General features: G+C 37.1%; 1 protein-coding gene across 3 annotated transcripts in view; it reads left to right on the top strand.

Moving 5' to 3' along the window:
* Positions 1 to 18,235, top strand: part of LOC136347419 (trissin receptor-like) — a 159,619-nt gene that overhangs the window by 79,767 nt on the left and 61,617 nt on the right. For all 3 annotated transcript variants that reach the window (XM_066297402.1, XM_066297401.1, XM_066297400.1), the window contains one exon: positions 5,139 to 5,362. In XM_066297402.1, the coding sequence (XP_066153499.1) occupies positions 5,146 to 5,362 (217 nt within the window). In that variant the 5' untranslated portion in view covers positions 5,139 to 5,145. The remainder of the gene's footprint in view (positions 1 to 5,138; positions 5,363 to 18,235) is intronic.

Here is an 18,235-nt window from a genome sequence, read left to right as displayed (position 1 = left end):
CCTGATACAGTTCGATACAGAATTACATTCCCTGCTTGATACTGCTTAAAGTTACACGATTCCCGTATGAAAAAATAGACTTCAGCGACTTCAAAAATGTGAACGCTAGGGGTTGAATTTTGGAAACTCTGTACAATACTAAGCCATATAAATAGCAAAAGTGTAAACTTAAGACTCTGCATTGCCGTTCTGCAAAACACGAAGCTGATGTCTTTAGTAACTGCGGAGATATATAATTTTAAAATTTGTTATTACGGGAACATGTTCTAAATTCAGCGTCGCATATCTCAAAAATAACAAATGCTAGGTATAGGAGATAATATATAAAATGCTTCTGAAGTATTGCGCAGAATCTAAAAATGAAGTAATATGCTCGCGGTCCCGTTTGAAGTAACCAAGTTGACACCTATTTCCGGTTAAACCGGAAGTGGCAGGAAATTGTAAATATAGGAAAATAGTACACGTTGAAGTTAACTTAACTCCAAATTTTCAAACTCGTATCGCTTTCTGATGCTGGTAAACTTATGACGAACAGGTTGGACGAATAACCCTGTACAGCAGAGCGAACCCAATTCGGACTATTAATTAGTTTATCAGAATAATCATACAAGTGCTACGAAGGCCCCACTATCAGTTTGAGGTTTCCCTATATCCAGAGAAAAAACGTCAGACTTAGAGCTATACAATTTTAATTCAAGGACTCTAGGATATCCTTTCCAATATCGCTGTCATTGGCAGCAATTTGGACTAAAAATTGAGCGGAACGAGAGCAAAATGGACGAGATTTTCTCCGTTTAATATTTCCTGAGAAAACCAGTTAAAATGGGTAATATCTTCCCACCCTTTATTAGACTTTTAGCTTGAAGATTATTATTTTAATTTAGTTAATTGGGTTTTCGCTAATTCTATTCATTCTTGTTCTCCCCATGTCTTCTAAATATCATTGGCAGACATAATCTGCAATCTTAGAAATGTTAAAATGAACTTTCAGCTTCTAGCGAAATCACAGGACGTGCAATAGTGCACAGTGCTGACCTATAGCCGAAGGCAATGAAGGCGAATGCAAATAGCCGCAAACATTAACGTTAATTAAACGTAAAGCTCGAATCAGGCATAAAGACGTAATAGGCCTTAATCTTCTTAGTTTTTTCCTACGACTATTTGCATTCATCTTCATTAAAGGTATTATCAAGTATGCACAATGAAGAGAGAATAAGGGTTCCAATTCCACTTTTAGTTAGTGCTAACATTTGCAAAGTATTAACTACTAAGATCAAAGTTGGTGACGAACGCTAAGGGCAGAAGCAAATAAAACTAAGCAGGAAGAGCTGATGGATTTCAGGGTGCCTGTTGAGTTGCTTTCCAAGGCAAGAAGGGCCCATAGGGAGTGTGTGAGGAAAAGAACGAAATATTTATCAATTTTCGTGCCATGAGACCCCTCAACATCCATTAACACGTTCGGTAAACTCCTATCTAATTCTCATTGCTTCGGGCCTGGGTTATTTTCCTTGTTGCTGCCTCAGTCAACAAATGAATGCATAGCAATTACTAATATCTTCGGAAATTGTCTTAGAGGGTCTAAAGGGACTCCTTTGCGTGTACACGGTGTCTTAGCGAAAATTTGCTGCCGATGAAGTCTCCTATTTCGCTCGAATGTAGGAAAAATGCTAAAGTATGTAAATTTGAACTTGAAGTCGGATCAAATTTGATCTCGGTTCTGAAGTAATTTCTGCATCCCTCTAGCGCCTGAAGCCGCCCTTCGAAAATTTGAAATGACAAGAGGGGGCGAGTGACACGTTTTTTTCGAAGGTGCCTCGGTCCTCCTACTTGTTCTTTCTTTCCTACTCAAACCTCTCGGTGGTGATGAGGTTAATATATCGTTCGATTGAGTAAACGACGCGACTGCCACAATCGTACGTGGAACCGGTAAGGTTCTTCCAGGTCGTTGTCCGTTTTCTAGACCATTCGGCCAATTATTTTCCGTTGTTTTTGACTTCTTGCCCGTTCTTCCCTTCCCGAAAACAGTTCTCCATCAGGGATACGGCCGTTTATTCCTGAATTTAAATACGTAAAATTAGAATTTGCATCAGCTATTGCTAACAGAGCAATACTATGTGGGCCTTTATAATTATAATAGCCAGATCCTGTTCCGGGGGGAAATTTAATTACCATATATTTGCCATCTAATGTAGTAATTGTATTGTGCTTTGTTAACCATTCCACTGATGTCTTGGAGGAACCTGGATATTTTATTAACGTTCAGTAATAATATAGATAATATAAATACTGTCAATCAATCGTTTGCATCGCATGCGTTCCAATATTAATTTTTTAGTGGTGCATATATAAATTTTGTATACGGCTTTTAGTGCAATTGGCATAAAAAGTGAAATGGAGCTTTCATGAATTTTAAATTGTGCATTAGACCTCTGTAATTTGAAAACTACAGAGTAAAAAAGTAAACAACAATTTCCGTTAAGGGTTACACACTCCTTTGTGTGGCTTTGTGTCCTTATGTCGTTTTCTATCTTTATTAGAGCAGTCCTGAGCATAGTTCTACCTCTTAATAACAAATTCGAATAAGCTTTCAAATAATTTATCGCGCTCACTTTCCGAGCAACTCTAATATTTCTCCTTTTTCGATTATGCCAAGATTTAATCCACCACCGCCGTCTTCTCTGCTGCTCACTTCCACCGTTATCTAATTCAAATGCAGCTAAAACAATAGATATACGAAGTTTAATACTTTTTTCAATCCTTTAAGCTTTTTGAATTTTCCAAAAAGAAAGAACACACGAACAACAAACATACAGGTGCAGCGCTGAAGCTTCGCAAGACTAAGTCCAGGTAGCTTGCGCTGTTAGTCAGAGCGCTGTCTTGGGCGAGGGAAGGAGCCCTGCAAAAATGCTATATCTTGCCACAAGGAAACTTGCCGCAATAAATTGCAAGTTAAAAAAAATTGCAAACTCAACGACAATTGTCGCGGTTAGTGGAAATTTTCTGATTTGAACTACCCGGATGCATCCAGAAGTACCCGACTTGTGTTACAGATGGCGCTTTTCGGGTACAATTACAGAAACCTAACTTCAAAAAGCTTGTGTTTAAGGGTGCTGCGTTAATATGTGTTTTGGAGCCGTTTTTAGAGATTCGTGAACGTGAAAAAAATCGGTCATCGATACGTGTCTCAATACTCTCACTTGAAAGGTCTTAGTTCATCCCACATCAAGCAAAAATTAGATTCTACTCTGAGGGAATCTGTTTCTTCGTTGACAACCGGAAAATATCGGGGAACGATCTTAGAACGCAGTCGTAGACGCTTCCGAGACGATCTCCGCAGTGGTCGATCCAATGACACTTCATATCTGGCCACTCCAGATATTGTGGTGCAAATACGCAAAACTGTGCGGCAAGACCCCTGGGTTAAAATGACGCGAGTTAGCTGATATGATAGACATTTCAAAAAATATGATATATGGCATTTTCATGGAAAAATTGTATATGAGAAAGCTATGCGCAAGATGGGTGCCGCGATAACTCACAATTGAATAGAAAGAGAGTATTGAGCAAAGTTTCGCAGCAGTGTATCCAAGTTTTTGCGTCGATTCATAAATATGGGTGAAACATGGGTCCATAATTTCATTCCTGAGGCGAAAAGTATTATCCGCATTTACTGCAGCGTTTGAGCGAATAAATTAGGAAAAAGAGATAGCAATTGGGGAAAATAAAAATTTGTTTAATCAAGACAATGCAAAAGTCCACACTTCCGTGATCGGAACGGCCCAATATCAATCAACTTGGTTTCGAACTTTTTTTCTATCCGCCCTATTCGCCAGATTTGGCCCCCTCAAACTATTTTCTATTTCTAAACTTGAAAAAACGACGTGCAAGAAATAAATTTGCCAATAATTAAGAGGTGGAATCTGACGTCGATGCCTATTTAGAAATATTCGAAAATTTTTACTATAAACAGAGTATAGAACGTTGCTGAGAAAAGTGTGTCTACCTCACAAGGGGCTATATTGAGAAATATTGTAATATTCCCCAAAACTTTTTTTCTTTAAGTATTAGGTTAGGCACTTTAGGGACTATTCTTGTATTTTCTGCATGAATTTATTAGTAATCATTATAGTTAAACAACGATGGGGGCCTTAGTAACCCCCAGAGTAGTTGTCTCTGTTTTCTCCGTCTCAATGACGCCTTACTGGGGCTTACGACCGATTTGTCTGATGAGTGCTAAAACCCACGAAACTTCTAATGGTATGTGCTCGAATTCTTTGTCCACCGCTCAATGAAATGTTTCTCCACATAAAAGTCTAAATTCTTGTAATCGTCATCGGAGTTAGCGTAAATTTTTCGATATTAATTATCGAAATTTCTAAGAAACTTTCCAACAGGTAAAAATGCCAGCAGTTCGTACAAACATGAAAAAGATTTTGCATAAAATTTGGAAGCTAATTTCCTTAAGGACCTTTTGGAGCTCTAAAATTTGTATTTAATTGTTAAGAAATTCTGGATGATTAAAATCTGCAAATTTTGAACACATCTTCCAGTTATTGTGGAGATCTTTCGTCAATTGATTTTTTTTTTATTACTTCTATAAGTATAGTGAATAAATTGACAGTAGTTCAATACTTCCGATTTCACTGAATAGCGGTGAGAGCATGGGAGTTGGTAGTTCTACTCATTCAAAAATAATTCAATTATTTTTAATGTCACAATGAGTGTAACAAAGTGATATCGATATCCCGATTCGAACCAATTCTGCTCGAAATTAAAAAAACTTTACCACTTGTTCTTTATTTAAAAGCACATAGTTGTGACACTAAAATAGTTCAAATTCATTTTTTAGTTAAATTATTAGACTGCCTACAGCACCGGTAATATGACCGTTATTTTCCTCCATTAATAATCATATAAGCCCATTATTTTCGAAATCTAAATATAACAGCCATTTGTTTGAGTCTTCCATAAAATCGATTTTGTCTCGCTATGAAGCTCACAAGCAAACAAAACCCCGACTGAACAAATATTTGGAATTCCTTCAACATGTTATCGATAGTCCATTTACTTTACACCTTTATGGCCAATAAATATGTCCTAAAAAAGATGACTAATATCCCATAATTTTTCTTTTCCAGATTAAACATGTCCAATGACTCGGATTATACGAGTATCGGCTTAGAATCCACTAATGCGACGTACCTGGCACCAACGGTTGGATTCAACGAAGCTGGAAATATAACAGAACACCCAATATCCAATATTTCTTCCCTGTACAACCAGGACTACATTTTTGACAATTTGTATATACGAGCATTATTCATCGTTCTCTATTCCATTGTGTTCGCTTTATGCTTCTTTGGTAAGTAAAATAGATTTCCGTTTTGCCTGGTCGAGGGCATCGGGAAAAAATACAATCCGAGTGTATTTGTATCTATTTATTTGTTGTTTTGTCCTGTTTAATTCAATTTTACCTTGGGGAGTTGTTGAAAATCGCTGAAACGGCAACTTTTAGAAGTAAAACGAAAGAGACAACATCGAAGTTTAATTTTACCTTGGACGTCATCAAGTGCATATCACAATTTGTACCCGGTGCTTTGCAGTATTCCCTAATTTCGGAATTAACCCAAAGTTTTCAAATGAAAGTTTCGTAGATATTAAACTTCGGTACAGTCACGTGTCAATAACAAGCCGCAATAGTTAACCAGGCCAGATTAGTTACTGACGATGCAGGAACTTCGTACTTGCAATTCGGCTCCAATCTAAAAATGGAGTATGTAACTCCTTTAACGACCCTTTAGAGTCGATCAAAATTGAATGGGTATACTGGGTGATTCATTAACAAATGGGACAGCCGAAAGGAAGGAGATGCTGCACGTCGAGGGTCCCTTATCTGAAAGTTGATATTTTCGGATAAATACAAGGTGTTCAAATTCAAAATTTTAATAAATTTTTTTGGTATTATTCTGAAAATATCTAGGTTGGGATTTTGAAAATTTGTAGAGTTATGGTTTTTGGGCGACCAATAAGGCACATTTTACAATCATAAATGAAAATTCACAGGGTTTCTTTCGCCTTTAATTTCTTGTGTTATCAAGTTTAAACGTAGTGTTCGATAAATAGATTTTCCTCTAAAACGGATCGAGATATCGAAATGAACGAAAAATACGTAATTAATGGAAAAATAATTGCTTTTTCAGATTTTGAATCAAATTTCGCGTTAGAGATACAGAGGAAACATTTATTAATGGAAAACTTTGCAAAATACATCGAAATATGGCATTACGTTTGAACTAACGAAGCTGTAGCCACTTAAAGTTCTCACTTGATCAACTTTTATTTTTGCACACCCTGTATAAGATGGCAAGTTCACCATGACTGAGATATAAAATGTGATCTATTATTACACTACACTGTAAATTACACTTACATAATTTAAATACTTGCTAAGTGTTTGAAACGTGAAAATTATGTAAAATTTTGAAAAAATTTAAATTATTTAAAAAACCGTAAGTGTTAGGTAATGTAAATCTTAAAACAGCCACTTATCTTGATCGAACAATTCAAAAATGTAATTATATACAAGGTTTAAAAAAACACTACTTTGATACGTTTAGGACTTTTAGGACACCCTGTATAATATGAAGGTAATTTTAAAAAGTATTCATAATAGACCCTCATATAGTCCAGAGGTAAAACTTTTTGAGAGCCTCGTAGTTTGGCCCCAATATTCCGTGCCGTATAACGTGAATAACCCTGTATACGATCACACAATAATTTTCTGCTGACGTTTCATTCAAAATAATTTCAAATGGTATTTTAAATCGAAACGGAACATCGACATTCCACTAAAATAATCTTCTTGGTAAGATTAGCTCTGATATATTTCCTGCAAGGGCCAATATATTAAACTCCCAGTATGTTTACCAATGAGACTATTCCCAATGGCCAACTTTTCCATTTCCTTGAAAAATATCTTCTTGGAAAGGTTACAAGGGCTTTGATATATAGAGCATATAACACACTAAAAATCTTATATCCGGTGTGCAGATATAGGACATAATAGAGCACTGAAACATATTAAACGTTTAATGGTGTTAGAGGATATCAATATCGCTCCATTTGGAAAAGACCTGGGAGTTTCCTGAGAGGAAGCTGTAGTTATTGGCCTCGAAGTTGAAGAACTTTTAGTTAAGGAGCTATCGATTGACGAGCTTTTAGTTAGTGGATTTAAAGCAGTATAATTTAAATTGTAGTGATACAGAAGTTCTTCAATTAGATAAGAACTCTTCATTGGCACTTTGAGGCTCTTGAAAAGTATTGATGAAGGTGAAACGTATTTGCGTCCCGCTAGAGCTGCATCAGCTTCTCGAAAGGTTTCTAGGTTTACTAGTAAGCAGATTCTGATAGTGGGTTTAGTATATTTCACAAAAATCTCGGATCTGGAAGACGTCAATGCATCTATAACTAGCTTTAACCATGTCGTCTAAAATAGTTTATGGGGCTAAGAAATAATTTACGATGGTAACTTTCCCCCTCCAAGCATGTTACTTCCAGTCATCCCTGCGATTCAGGGGTTGAAATGTCGATGTCACAGAAACATCCAATTTCGAGCACTCCTCTTTGGATTCGTACAACGTGCCAAGGTAAGGTTATGTGATGAAGAAACCTTTTTTTACTTCATGAATATTTCTTCTATGATAGTGAATGTGAAGTTGCAATTGAACTGTTTGTAGCAAATGGTATGTATAGCATGGAAGATTCAATGCTGGTATAGGGTTTCTCAAACTGGACGCCCTTATATCTATTTTATGAAAAGGGAAACCGATGTGAAACGTTTAAATTATGGGTCTTAAATGGAGTTGGACAACCTCGATTTCGGCCTGAAAAGTTCATTTTTAAAATGTCGAGTAACGAGTTATGAGGTTATCAGTGACGTTTTTCCCAGAAACAGACTCAAATTCGGACAAAATTATATTGGTACTCTTTTCCCACGCAACATCGGTTTAGGAATTACTTCAAAAATATGTCCAGAAATATCAGATTGGCTTTAATCTATTCCTATATCTAGTTTACTAGACTTAGGTTCAATTGTGATTAGAATTTCTTAGGAAATATAATGGAGAAGAATGGAAGTTAAAAATGTATTCTCATGAGGAAATAGTAGATATGCTAGTAACACTCTCAAAATTTGTCAAGCGGGGTACCTGAAAGGGAAACCTAGTTCGAGTATGCTGAATCCCATAGTGTTAACCCATCTTCCTAGGTTGGGCCTTGTTTTCGAGATATTTAAAATTAATTTTTTTTAAAGACTTTTTGCTCAAAGTTACCCTTGATTTTTATCCAATTTTTTAAATTGTCGAAATTATTGCATTTTTTTTTCTAGAAAAATTCTGCAATACATACTCTATGTAAAGCTCGTAACAATCCTTTTAATTAAAAAAAAAAATGATTTTTATGAAAAAAAATATATATTACTATAAATATTTTTTTTAGCTTGGCAAATTAATTTAAAATCTTGATTTTAGAAACTTATGCAAGGAAATATTCAAAAGAACGTTTTTCCTGCTCCAAACACATCTCGACTCTTATTCGAAAAGAATTGTCTGCTCTGCGCAACATCTCCCCATTTATCAGTTGACACGCATTTTCTATTCTCCTTTTCATGTCGTCTGCAGTTGTTGGTACTTCTGTATAAACTTTGTCCTTTAAAAAACCCCAGAGGAAAATATCTGGGGAGGACTGATCAAGCGACCTAGAAGGCCAGTTCATTGAACCGCCCCGTCCAATCCCATCGATCTGGATACGATTCATCCAGAATCGTTCAAATAAAAGATGTTAATTTTTTTAAGGTCTATAACAAGCTGTAAAAAAGGATATGGGGTTGCCAATTGAAAAAAAATTGTCCCTGAAATGACCTTAAAATTGCGTTTTGGCTAAAAGTCACCATGTTCATGACATGTACCCCTCTTTACCGGACGACTTTTATTTGAAACTTTTTTTTCATATAAAGTACCGTTTTTGAATTATCTTCAATCACAGCTCTAAGTAGGGCACCTTGTATATTGATGCTTAACGTGCTCCGTCCCAACACTAGCTACCCGATGGACTCGCATGACCAACTCAAACCAACGATCACAATACAGAACATTACCTGAAAGTAATATTCGTCAACACCAAAGGATTAAACTGGAAAAACACCTCGTTTACAACTATATAGAATGAAACGACACCGACTGCTCCATATTTGTTTGTGAAGATCAAAACCAAACCAGAACAAATTCCGACTTGCAGAGACTGATTATAGACACAGTTATGGAATCATCAATGCAAGAGGAGGAGCAACAGTATTACTCAAACCAAGCACTAAATTAGGAAAGGAAATCCCCCGGCTGTGAACCATCCCCTAAATAACTGCCTTCACTTCACTATACCACACCGAAACAACCCTGTACACGTCTTCTTGGTACATATATATATATATACATCCTCATGCCAACCTAGAACGAAATATAATTATTATAGCATGCCTCTACAGACATGCTATCATTATTGGAAGCTTCAGCCATAACAGAAATAAGACAATGCAACTGAACAGATTCCTGGACAGTTCAGACTTCGTGAAACAACGTACCGCAGACGTTTCTGATGCAGGGAAAGCAGGACTTAAATCAAATGATATTTATTTTTATCAGCATTTTTAGTGTTTTCAATGAGGATTTAGGTGGACAAGATAAATAAACAAAATTCCTCTGGGCAAATAAATAAGAACGATTCCATTTAAATGAAAGTTTAACCCTAAAATGACCTAAATATTTAGTTGGACACCCTCTATTATGAATGACTTCATAACGCCATTGCGGCAAAGAGTCAATTCATTTCTGGCATCATTTTCGAGGTATGGCATACCAAATCCGCTAAATTTCTTCGCAAACTTTGGTAATATTTCTTATATTTTTATCCTTTAGTGCCTGTTTTACGTCCCACCATAAATTCTCAATTGGGTTCGAGTCGGGGCTACGTGTAGGCCACTTAATAACATCAGTTTGATTTTCTACTAACCGTTCTTTTACAATTTTTGCCGTTTGTTTCGGGTCATTATTGTCGTGCTGAAACTGCCAGACAACAGGAAGGATATTCTCCGCTTAAGGCGACATTATATCCTCAAGAATATCCCGACACTTGGGCATGTTTCAGGTACCGTTAATTTTGATAATGGGTCAAACTACATGTCCAGACATACACCCCCGCAGTTTCATATTGCCGCCACTATGTTCATGGTCATTGTAGTGTATTTTGGGTTAAATTCTGTGTTACGAGGTCGTTTCACATAAAGCCGACTATCGGAAACGAATTTAATAATTTTTGTTTCGTTGGACCGTAACACATGTTTCCATTGAGAACTTGACTATCCAATATGAAGTTTTGCAAATTCCAACCGTGCAGTTCTATTCTTTCTTGATGTCGTGGGTTTTCTTCTGGAAACTGTTCCAAACAAACTTTCCTCATGTAAACACCTTAGTATTGTTCTTGTTAAAGCTGTGGCCGTTTCTCGGCCGAAGGGCTCTGCTTGTAGTCGAAAAACATGATTTTTGTATCTTTTTTTGATAGTATTTTAATAAATTTCTATCAAGCAGGGCTGTCGTTTTTCGTTTCCTTCATTGTCTTATTGGATGTTCTAAAGCTTTATGGGCATTAAAGTGTTTTAAAAAAACATGGTACGGCAATTAGTTCACAAACAAAACGAACCGCCCGTATCAACTAATTGCCGAAGAAGAATACGACCAAGCACTCGCATGTATTAAAAATAGAGCGCCGGGAAGAGATATCGTAAAGAGCAAAGTGCTGATAAACCTAATTAAACAACTGCACGAACTCATGCTCAACGAATGTATTAGAATGAACACGACACCAGAGACTTGGAAAACGGGAATAATAGTACCTATTTCTAAAGCCGGACTGGACAACGTACAAAAACAAAACTAGAGCTCTATCACTTTACTGAAGGCTAAAGTGTATGAAAATATCGTAAAAACTAGACGTCAACAAATAGTCCGACAACACATCCCACTGGACGATACGTCCACTTTTTGTGTTGACCAATAACATACAAAGGACACATCTTAATAACAATAAAACAGCACGTGTTTTCATGGACATAAATAAAGCTTCCGACGGTGTTTTGCGCAAAGGACTGCTGTACAAACTGCGCAAACTCAAGACATGAAAATATTTATTACATACAGTAAAAAATTTAAGCAAACTGGAAGTACGCATGAACAACACCTTACCCTTTACCTTCTCTCCAGAAGAAGGGCTCCCACAGGGATTGCCCCTCGCGCCATTACTTTGCAACATATACTGCCATGACATATAGAACCATAACGCACAAGACAAAAGCTACTTTGACCAAACAGAATACATACTGCGGACAACACATTGACTCGATTCTACAGATGGACGCTAACGCCGAACGCCCTCAAAAGTTAACTGTTATTACCAAACCGACCATATTAACGCCTACTCCCCTACAATAGTATCAAATGGTCACCCAATTCTGGCAAGACCAGACGTGAAATATCTGGGGGATAAAATAGACCATGAGTTGAAATTCACCAAACGCATACAGAAATTAAGATCATAAATCATCAAAAGGACGAAGAACTTCAGAGCATTGACATACAAAGACCGGGAAAGTAACACGAAAACGGTCATTAAAATCCATAACTCCAACTGCAGACCGCTTCTGAGCTATGGACATACAGGGTGTTTTTTTTTGGTGTGCCTGCCATTGGTATCTCCGAAACGGCGAGAGCTGCAACTTCGGTTAAATTAAACAAAAGTGGCCCCTTGTGAAGCTGATGAAAGAAACCGCTACGTGGCTACCACATTTTGAGTAGTTTCCCAGATATTTGAAGAAGTATGAAAATGGTCCAAAACTTCAATCCCTCGTATTTCGTAAACTGTTTGTGACGGGGAAGAAGTTTAAATTGTAAAGTTTCCCAACTTTGTACTTCCAACAAAACGACATATCGAACGTCATTGCACGGCTTTTAATAACACAGTAATCGTTATCAACTTAATTATTTTAAATTCGGACCTGGAAGTTTTATTTCAGATTTCGAAAGCGCTCTTTATTCTTGACAGACTGATGTATAATTATTTTACGTTCGTTAACGTTTCAGACCGAATAATCCATCATCAGACCATTTTTATTTACCTTTTTAAACTACACTGCATTCTAGGTTACCATGGAAACGGTTTTCTGACAATTTTCACATTTATTTGTCAAATAAAGTGTTTTTAGACTTACTTCCGTGATTTATCGTTTACTTTCCAGCTGAATCTATATAAAAAAAAAGTAAATTTCAATAATGCTATTCAATAACGACAAAAAATTGATATGTTAGTTGTGTTTTAGCGAAGTTTTCCTAATGCAAAAAATGCCTTGGAGCAATGTCAAAACTTACAGCGAGAGAAGGTCTCCCACATCAAAAATCATCGCGAAATCGAAAAGAAACTTACGTGAATACGTTTTTTTAAACCAAGGAAAAGTAAATGAAAAATAGTCTGATGATGAATTATTCGGGTGGAAACGCTAATAAATACGAATTACACATGGGTATATCAGGAATATAAAACGCTTTCGGAATATGGAAAAAAATCCAGATCCGTATTTAAGATAATAAAGTTGATAACAATTAGTTAGTCATTAAAAGCTGTGCAATGACGTTTGATATCTCGCGTTGTAAAGGGTCAAAAGTTGTGAAACTTCCTAATTTAAACTTCTTTTCTGTCATAAACAATTTACGAAATATGAGGGATTCAGGTTTAAGGTCACATTCACATTTTCTCAGATATTTAGGAAACTTGGCAACCGCGTGGCGGACAAGAGGTCACTTTCGTCTAATTTAATCGAAGTTGTGATTCTCGCCGTTTCGGAGATAGAAATGATGGGCACGCCGAAAAAACACCCTGTGTACTGACAGCAAATGCTACGCGCGAAATAAGAAAACACGTACAAACCACATTGCCCTAAGACTACCAATAAAGGTAAGACGTGCCAGAAACCCACTTCACAACCCATCCAACGAATTTCCATACTAACGGACATAAGCGACTAAAATAACGGGAAGACCATCACCATCGCAAACAAAATGGAAAAACAACCCTTACAACTGGATTACACTCAAGCCCCTTTGTATTTTAAGACATACAATCGCGACGCATCTCCCTTTCCACGATCCTCTTGGAGAATTATTCGAACTGGACATATGGTCACCACCTTTTGTTTTTTTTACACAATTAATTATAACATGGACAGAAAGGCCCATTGGCCAACGGCCGTTTCTTATGAAATAAAGATGTGTTGTTAAACGCTTATTTGGTACTTCTCGTCCATTAATAGCCTTTGGCAGAAATTTATTAGTTGGACTGTTGTTTGTCGGACCGGTAAGGGCACGTTTTTTCCTACCATTAGATAATTCTAAGAAGATCTGCGATTGATTTATTCATGCAGCCCTGCAATCATGCTAAAAACGCAGGTGCCTACCCCATGTGTTTTTGAATGGCGAACACCGGATTGCGGTACCAGGAATCAGTCCCTCCCGCCCTGCTTCTGCCCAGGAATTTACCACACGGGAAGAACGCCACTGCTTACAAGGCATTCACGGCGCACGCATCGCGACCAATCGACATAGCATTTCACCCCATTTTACTAATATTCTAGGACATACCACCTCATGGTCATTAAGAATTCTTGTATTTAGATTCGCTAATTTAATATCTATTAATTAATAAATAATGTTTTTAACCGACATTGTTATTAGTCGAACAATTCGTGTCAGTCCATTTTGGGAAATTAAAAAACGAGCAAAACATGTGTATTATCATATTCAGTTTGCTCTAGAAAGTTTTCGAAAGTGATTACTATTTAATTTATGTTCTTCATTTAGATATGTTTAGTTCAAATGCGATTGAAGTTAAGAGTTTGCGAGCGAACGATTGAAAGACCAGAAAGGATAAGAGGTGGGTCCGTTTGAATTTTTTACGAATATGCTTTTTTCATATTCGAAATGTTGTTTTGCAGTGAGTAGTGTCTGAAACAACACTGAGATTGCTTAAAAATGATATGAGAACGTTGGGTGCAACGTAATGCACCCTTAGGCTACGCCTATGGAATACGTTGACTTAGTAGATTGCCCTGGGACGACCATATGTTGGGAACCCATTATTTTCCTATAAGGGTTCCCTTACATGAGCAACCTCTCGCTCCTTGCCCTTGTCAGGACGAGAGTCTAAGTGTGTAACCATTCGGCTAATGGATCAACGCATCTGCAATTCCCCATAAATTTCCATTTTACCATTCTTTTAAACGTCACGTTTAAGAGGTTTAGAAAGTTGCCACCTGTCGGTCATCCCCTTAAAACTAAAAAACCCAGGGTACGCCTGTGAACACCGACCCCCGCATACTGGTACCAAGGGTGCCCTGAAAGACGGGAAGTCACGAAGTACCAGGAGAATGAAAACGCGTGCCAATGCAGGGCTACAAGAATCTCCCATCGTCCTTTCTATTAGCTACCTTAACTTCAAAACTCCTTCATGCTTTAGTTTTGTTAACGATTGAGGGGTGTACCATAACTGATTTAATAAAGATCTACAAAAAGTGCTCCCGAGCTTGTTCCATTACAATAAAAATCGCATAATACGTAAATTACAAATCCATAACTATCTATTATCAGATAAAAGTTATCACAGATCGTTCTTTCAATACCGTCGCTCCTCTTATCATTGCGAAAGAGCTGTACCCACAAGTTGTTATTAAACCCACCGAAATGTTCTGTAGGAGATAACTCAAGAGGAGATTATGAAAATCTGATATTTATTTAATTAGTGAAATTTTGACGGGTATATTTGAGTTAAAGTTGACAAGTACACTGAGAACTTAATAATGGAAAGCTGAGTCCAATCCAAAAAAAAAAAAAAAAAAAAAAAAAAAATTGTAGAAACCAAACGATAAGCGAGATTTTTAACAAGTAAAGAGACGCAGCAACAAATCTCGAATGTGACAAAGTACAAAACATGGAAAAAGAGCGATAAAGCGATAAGTAGAACTATCTCTCTTTATATTAAATAAAAAACTTCGAAGCAAACAATGACGTTATAATTAAATTTATAATATGAATAACAAGTTTTATTATCGTTAAGTGCCGTTATTAAATATATCTCACAATGGGCGGCAAAGTGTAGCCGTGAAGTGTTGATTAAGTCATTTTCTGTTTACTATTAAGCAACTAACGAGTAGATGGCAACTTATGAATTTCTCCGAAATGCGCCTTTGATATTTCAGCGCTTATTTTTGCACGTTATACAGGATGATTCATTTAAAACGGTCTACCTGAAATATTTCGGATGGAATTTTTTCCATCGGAAAACCCCGACACACGTCAATTTTACTTTGGAGAGGGATAATTTTAGATCGTAACTACTTAAGTGTAGAGTCATCCAACTAAACGGGGGGCGACCCCTTCGAGAGCCTTAAATGGCACGGGGAGTTAAGTGGCTTATGAAATCAAAAGTATTTCAATTCTCTTCACAAGTATGTTGAAATCTCTCTGTTCCGCCTTTAATTGTTGTAAAAAAATATCGTTTTGAAACGTCGGTGATATGAATCGGAAAAAATGACTTAAACTTAATAATAACAAGCTCGCCAGCACTACAAAAAATGATAGAATTCTTAAGACAAGATGACTGGTTTTGCAGCATTGAACGGGCAGTTTTGTCCCGATTTTAGACCGAGCAGGATTGTCCCGAGAAATTTGTCGACTGATCAAAGCGTCGTGCTTCGCACCCCTATTTTATCCATAGCTTAAAAACAATGAAACAGCCTGAAAAGCTGCAGAGATTTTTAATGGAAGGCATCCTGCTGAGAATCTGAGCCATCCCTACGTGGCGAATTTAATATCCAAATTCGTGGAAACTGGATCCGTTGCTAACCAAAAACATGAATACCGTCCTTACCAACGACAAAAGTTCTTTTCAAGCACCCGAGAATTGGAAGCAACACCAGGTATTCCACTTAGTGGCATTCGCAGGATCTTGAAAAAGCATAATTTTCTTCAATCTTTCTGAGTTGCATCTCACTCATGAGCTCAACGAAGATGATCCAAATCGTCGTATGCAATTTTAATGAGGTGATGAGTGGAAGCATTTTGATCAATTCGACTTTTTATATTATACATGGTTTTCTGACGAATGCAAACTCTTTCTGAGTGGTCTCGTCAATAGATATATTTGCAGATATTGGAGTGATATGAAATCTAGAATTACGAGAGAACCACATTCACAATATCTAGAACGATTGAATGTATGAAGTAGAATTTTAGGTAATCGTTTTTTCTATGTGATAACCAGACGGGCAATTTACTTCAAGTCCTCATCTATCTTTACATTGCGGTTATACTTGAAAACAATGATCAGATCCCAGAGAATGATGTATTTTTTCAACAAAACGACGCTGCGCTATGCAGTTCTTGTACATAACTTTTTAGATAGACATTCTCCTGAACACTGGATTACCAGAGGAGGTTTCATTGAATGGGTCACAAAATCGCCTGATTTAACGCCATTGGAATTTTCCTTATGGAGTCATTTAAAGATGTTGTTTACGAAATGAAATCTAACTCTTTGGAAGATGTTCGTCACCGAATAGCGACACCATGTGGTGAAATAACTCCTGAAAATGTTACGAAATGTTTGGGAAGAGATTGATCAGAAACTTTTTTTAAACAGTTTTTTTACAATATATAAAGGCGGACGAAAAAAGTTTGAGCATACTTCTAAAGAAAATTTAAATATCTTGACTTGGTGTGCCGCTCGACCCCTCGTGCTACTTAAGATTCTCGAAGGGGCTGCCGCCCCATTTGGGGCGACGACTCTACACCTATGAATTTATGATCTAAAAATGTCTCCCTTAAAAGTAAAACTAACGTGTCTCCGGTTTTTCCGAAGAACAAAATTTCTTCCAAGATATTTCAGATGAACTATTTTAAACGGGCCACCCTGTATTTAGTGCTTTAGAAGGACCAAAACCAAGGGTTTTTTATGAGCTCTGAGTATTTATTTAGGTACTTCATGAAATCTTCTCAATCCACCGGTATATTCGGACGCAACTACCGCTTCAGTTCAATCGTTCACATATTGTTTTTTTCGGCTTATCTTCGACTCATGAAAATACGATCATGTGCAAATGCTGAGTTGCTCAATGAGTGGTCTTAAAGTTCAGAACCATGTCATTTTCCGCATCAACGTGGAAAATTATAGCTGAAGACAAGTCGTCATTAGCAGTGGAAAAAGAATATAGCGAAGCATTTTTAGTTTTGGAGATACTAATTCATTTCAAATAAAAATAAAACAACCTGAATTCCATTAAATTGAAAATGTATTTAATTTATCATACGAGCCGGAACTGTTCCAAGTTGTCTTCGTGATTTCCAATACACGGTTCAGCTCGTCGAATCCATGAGTGCCTGCACGCATGGCCCAAATTAGGTTGTCGACAAATTGTTCCAACAGCAGCCCGTATGTGATTTCGCAACTCTTGTTCCGTGTTAATTTGGGTAACATACACCATTGTTTTTAAGTGACCCCAAAAATGAAAGTCAAACGGAGTAAGGTCTGACGAGCGAGGAGGCCACCTAATTGGACCACGTCGCCTATCCATTGTTCGAGAAACGCATGAGCCAAGTATTGTCGCACTTGTCTCTCGAAATATGGTAAAGTACTATTGTGAAAACACCACATATGCTGTCTAAAGTCGAGATTATCTTCTTCAAGGAGTTCCGGTAAATTATTGAGCAAAAGTCGGAGGTGAAAAACGTCAGTTAAATACATTTCCAGAATGAAAGGTGCAAAAAGTACTCCGTTCACAATGCCAGCCCACACATTTACTGAAAATCGTTATTTAAAGTGTGTTCGCCGAATGACATGCGGATTTTTCAATGCCCAATAATGCGTGTTGTGGAAATTGTGAATACGTGTGAAAATGGCCTCATCTGCAGCTAAAATGTTCATGGCAAAATTTCGATTTAACTGCTGCTGATGTAACAACCACTGACAAAACTCCACTCGAGGTGGAAGATCCTTTTGAAGTAAGGTTCATTCTCACCGCACGTGAAATGGGTGGAGTAGGTAGTACCTTAACTGACGTCAGCTTGTGAATTGTGATATCCCAAAT

The sequence above is a fragment of the Euwallacea fornicatus genome, chromosome 28, assembly GCF_040115645.1.
Source record: "Euwallacea fornicatus isolate EFF26 chromosome 28, ASM4011564v1, whole genome shotgun sequence".
In the NCBI taxonomy this organism is placed as follows: Eukaryota; Metazoa; Arthropoda; class Insecta; order Coleoptera; family Curculionidae; genus Euwallacea; species Euwallacea fornicatus.
Note: the sequence above shows the minus strand (reverse complement) of the source record. Positions and strands in the feature narration are given on the sequence as shown.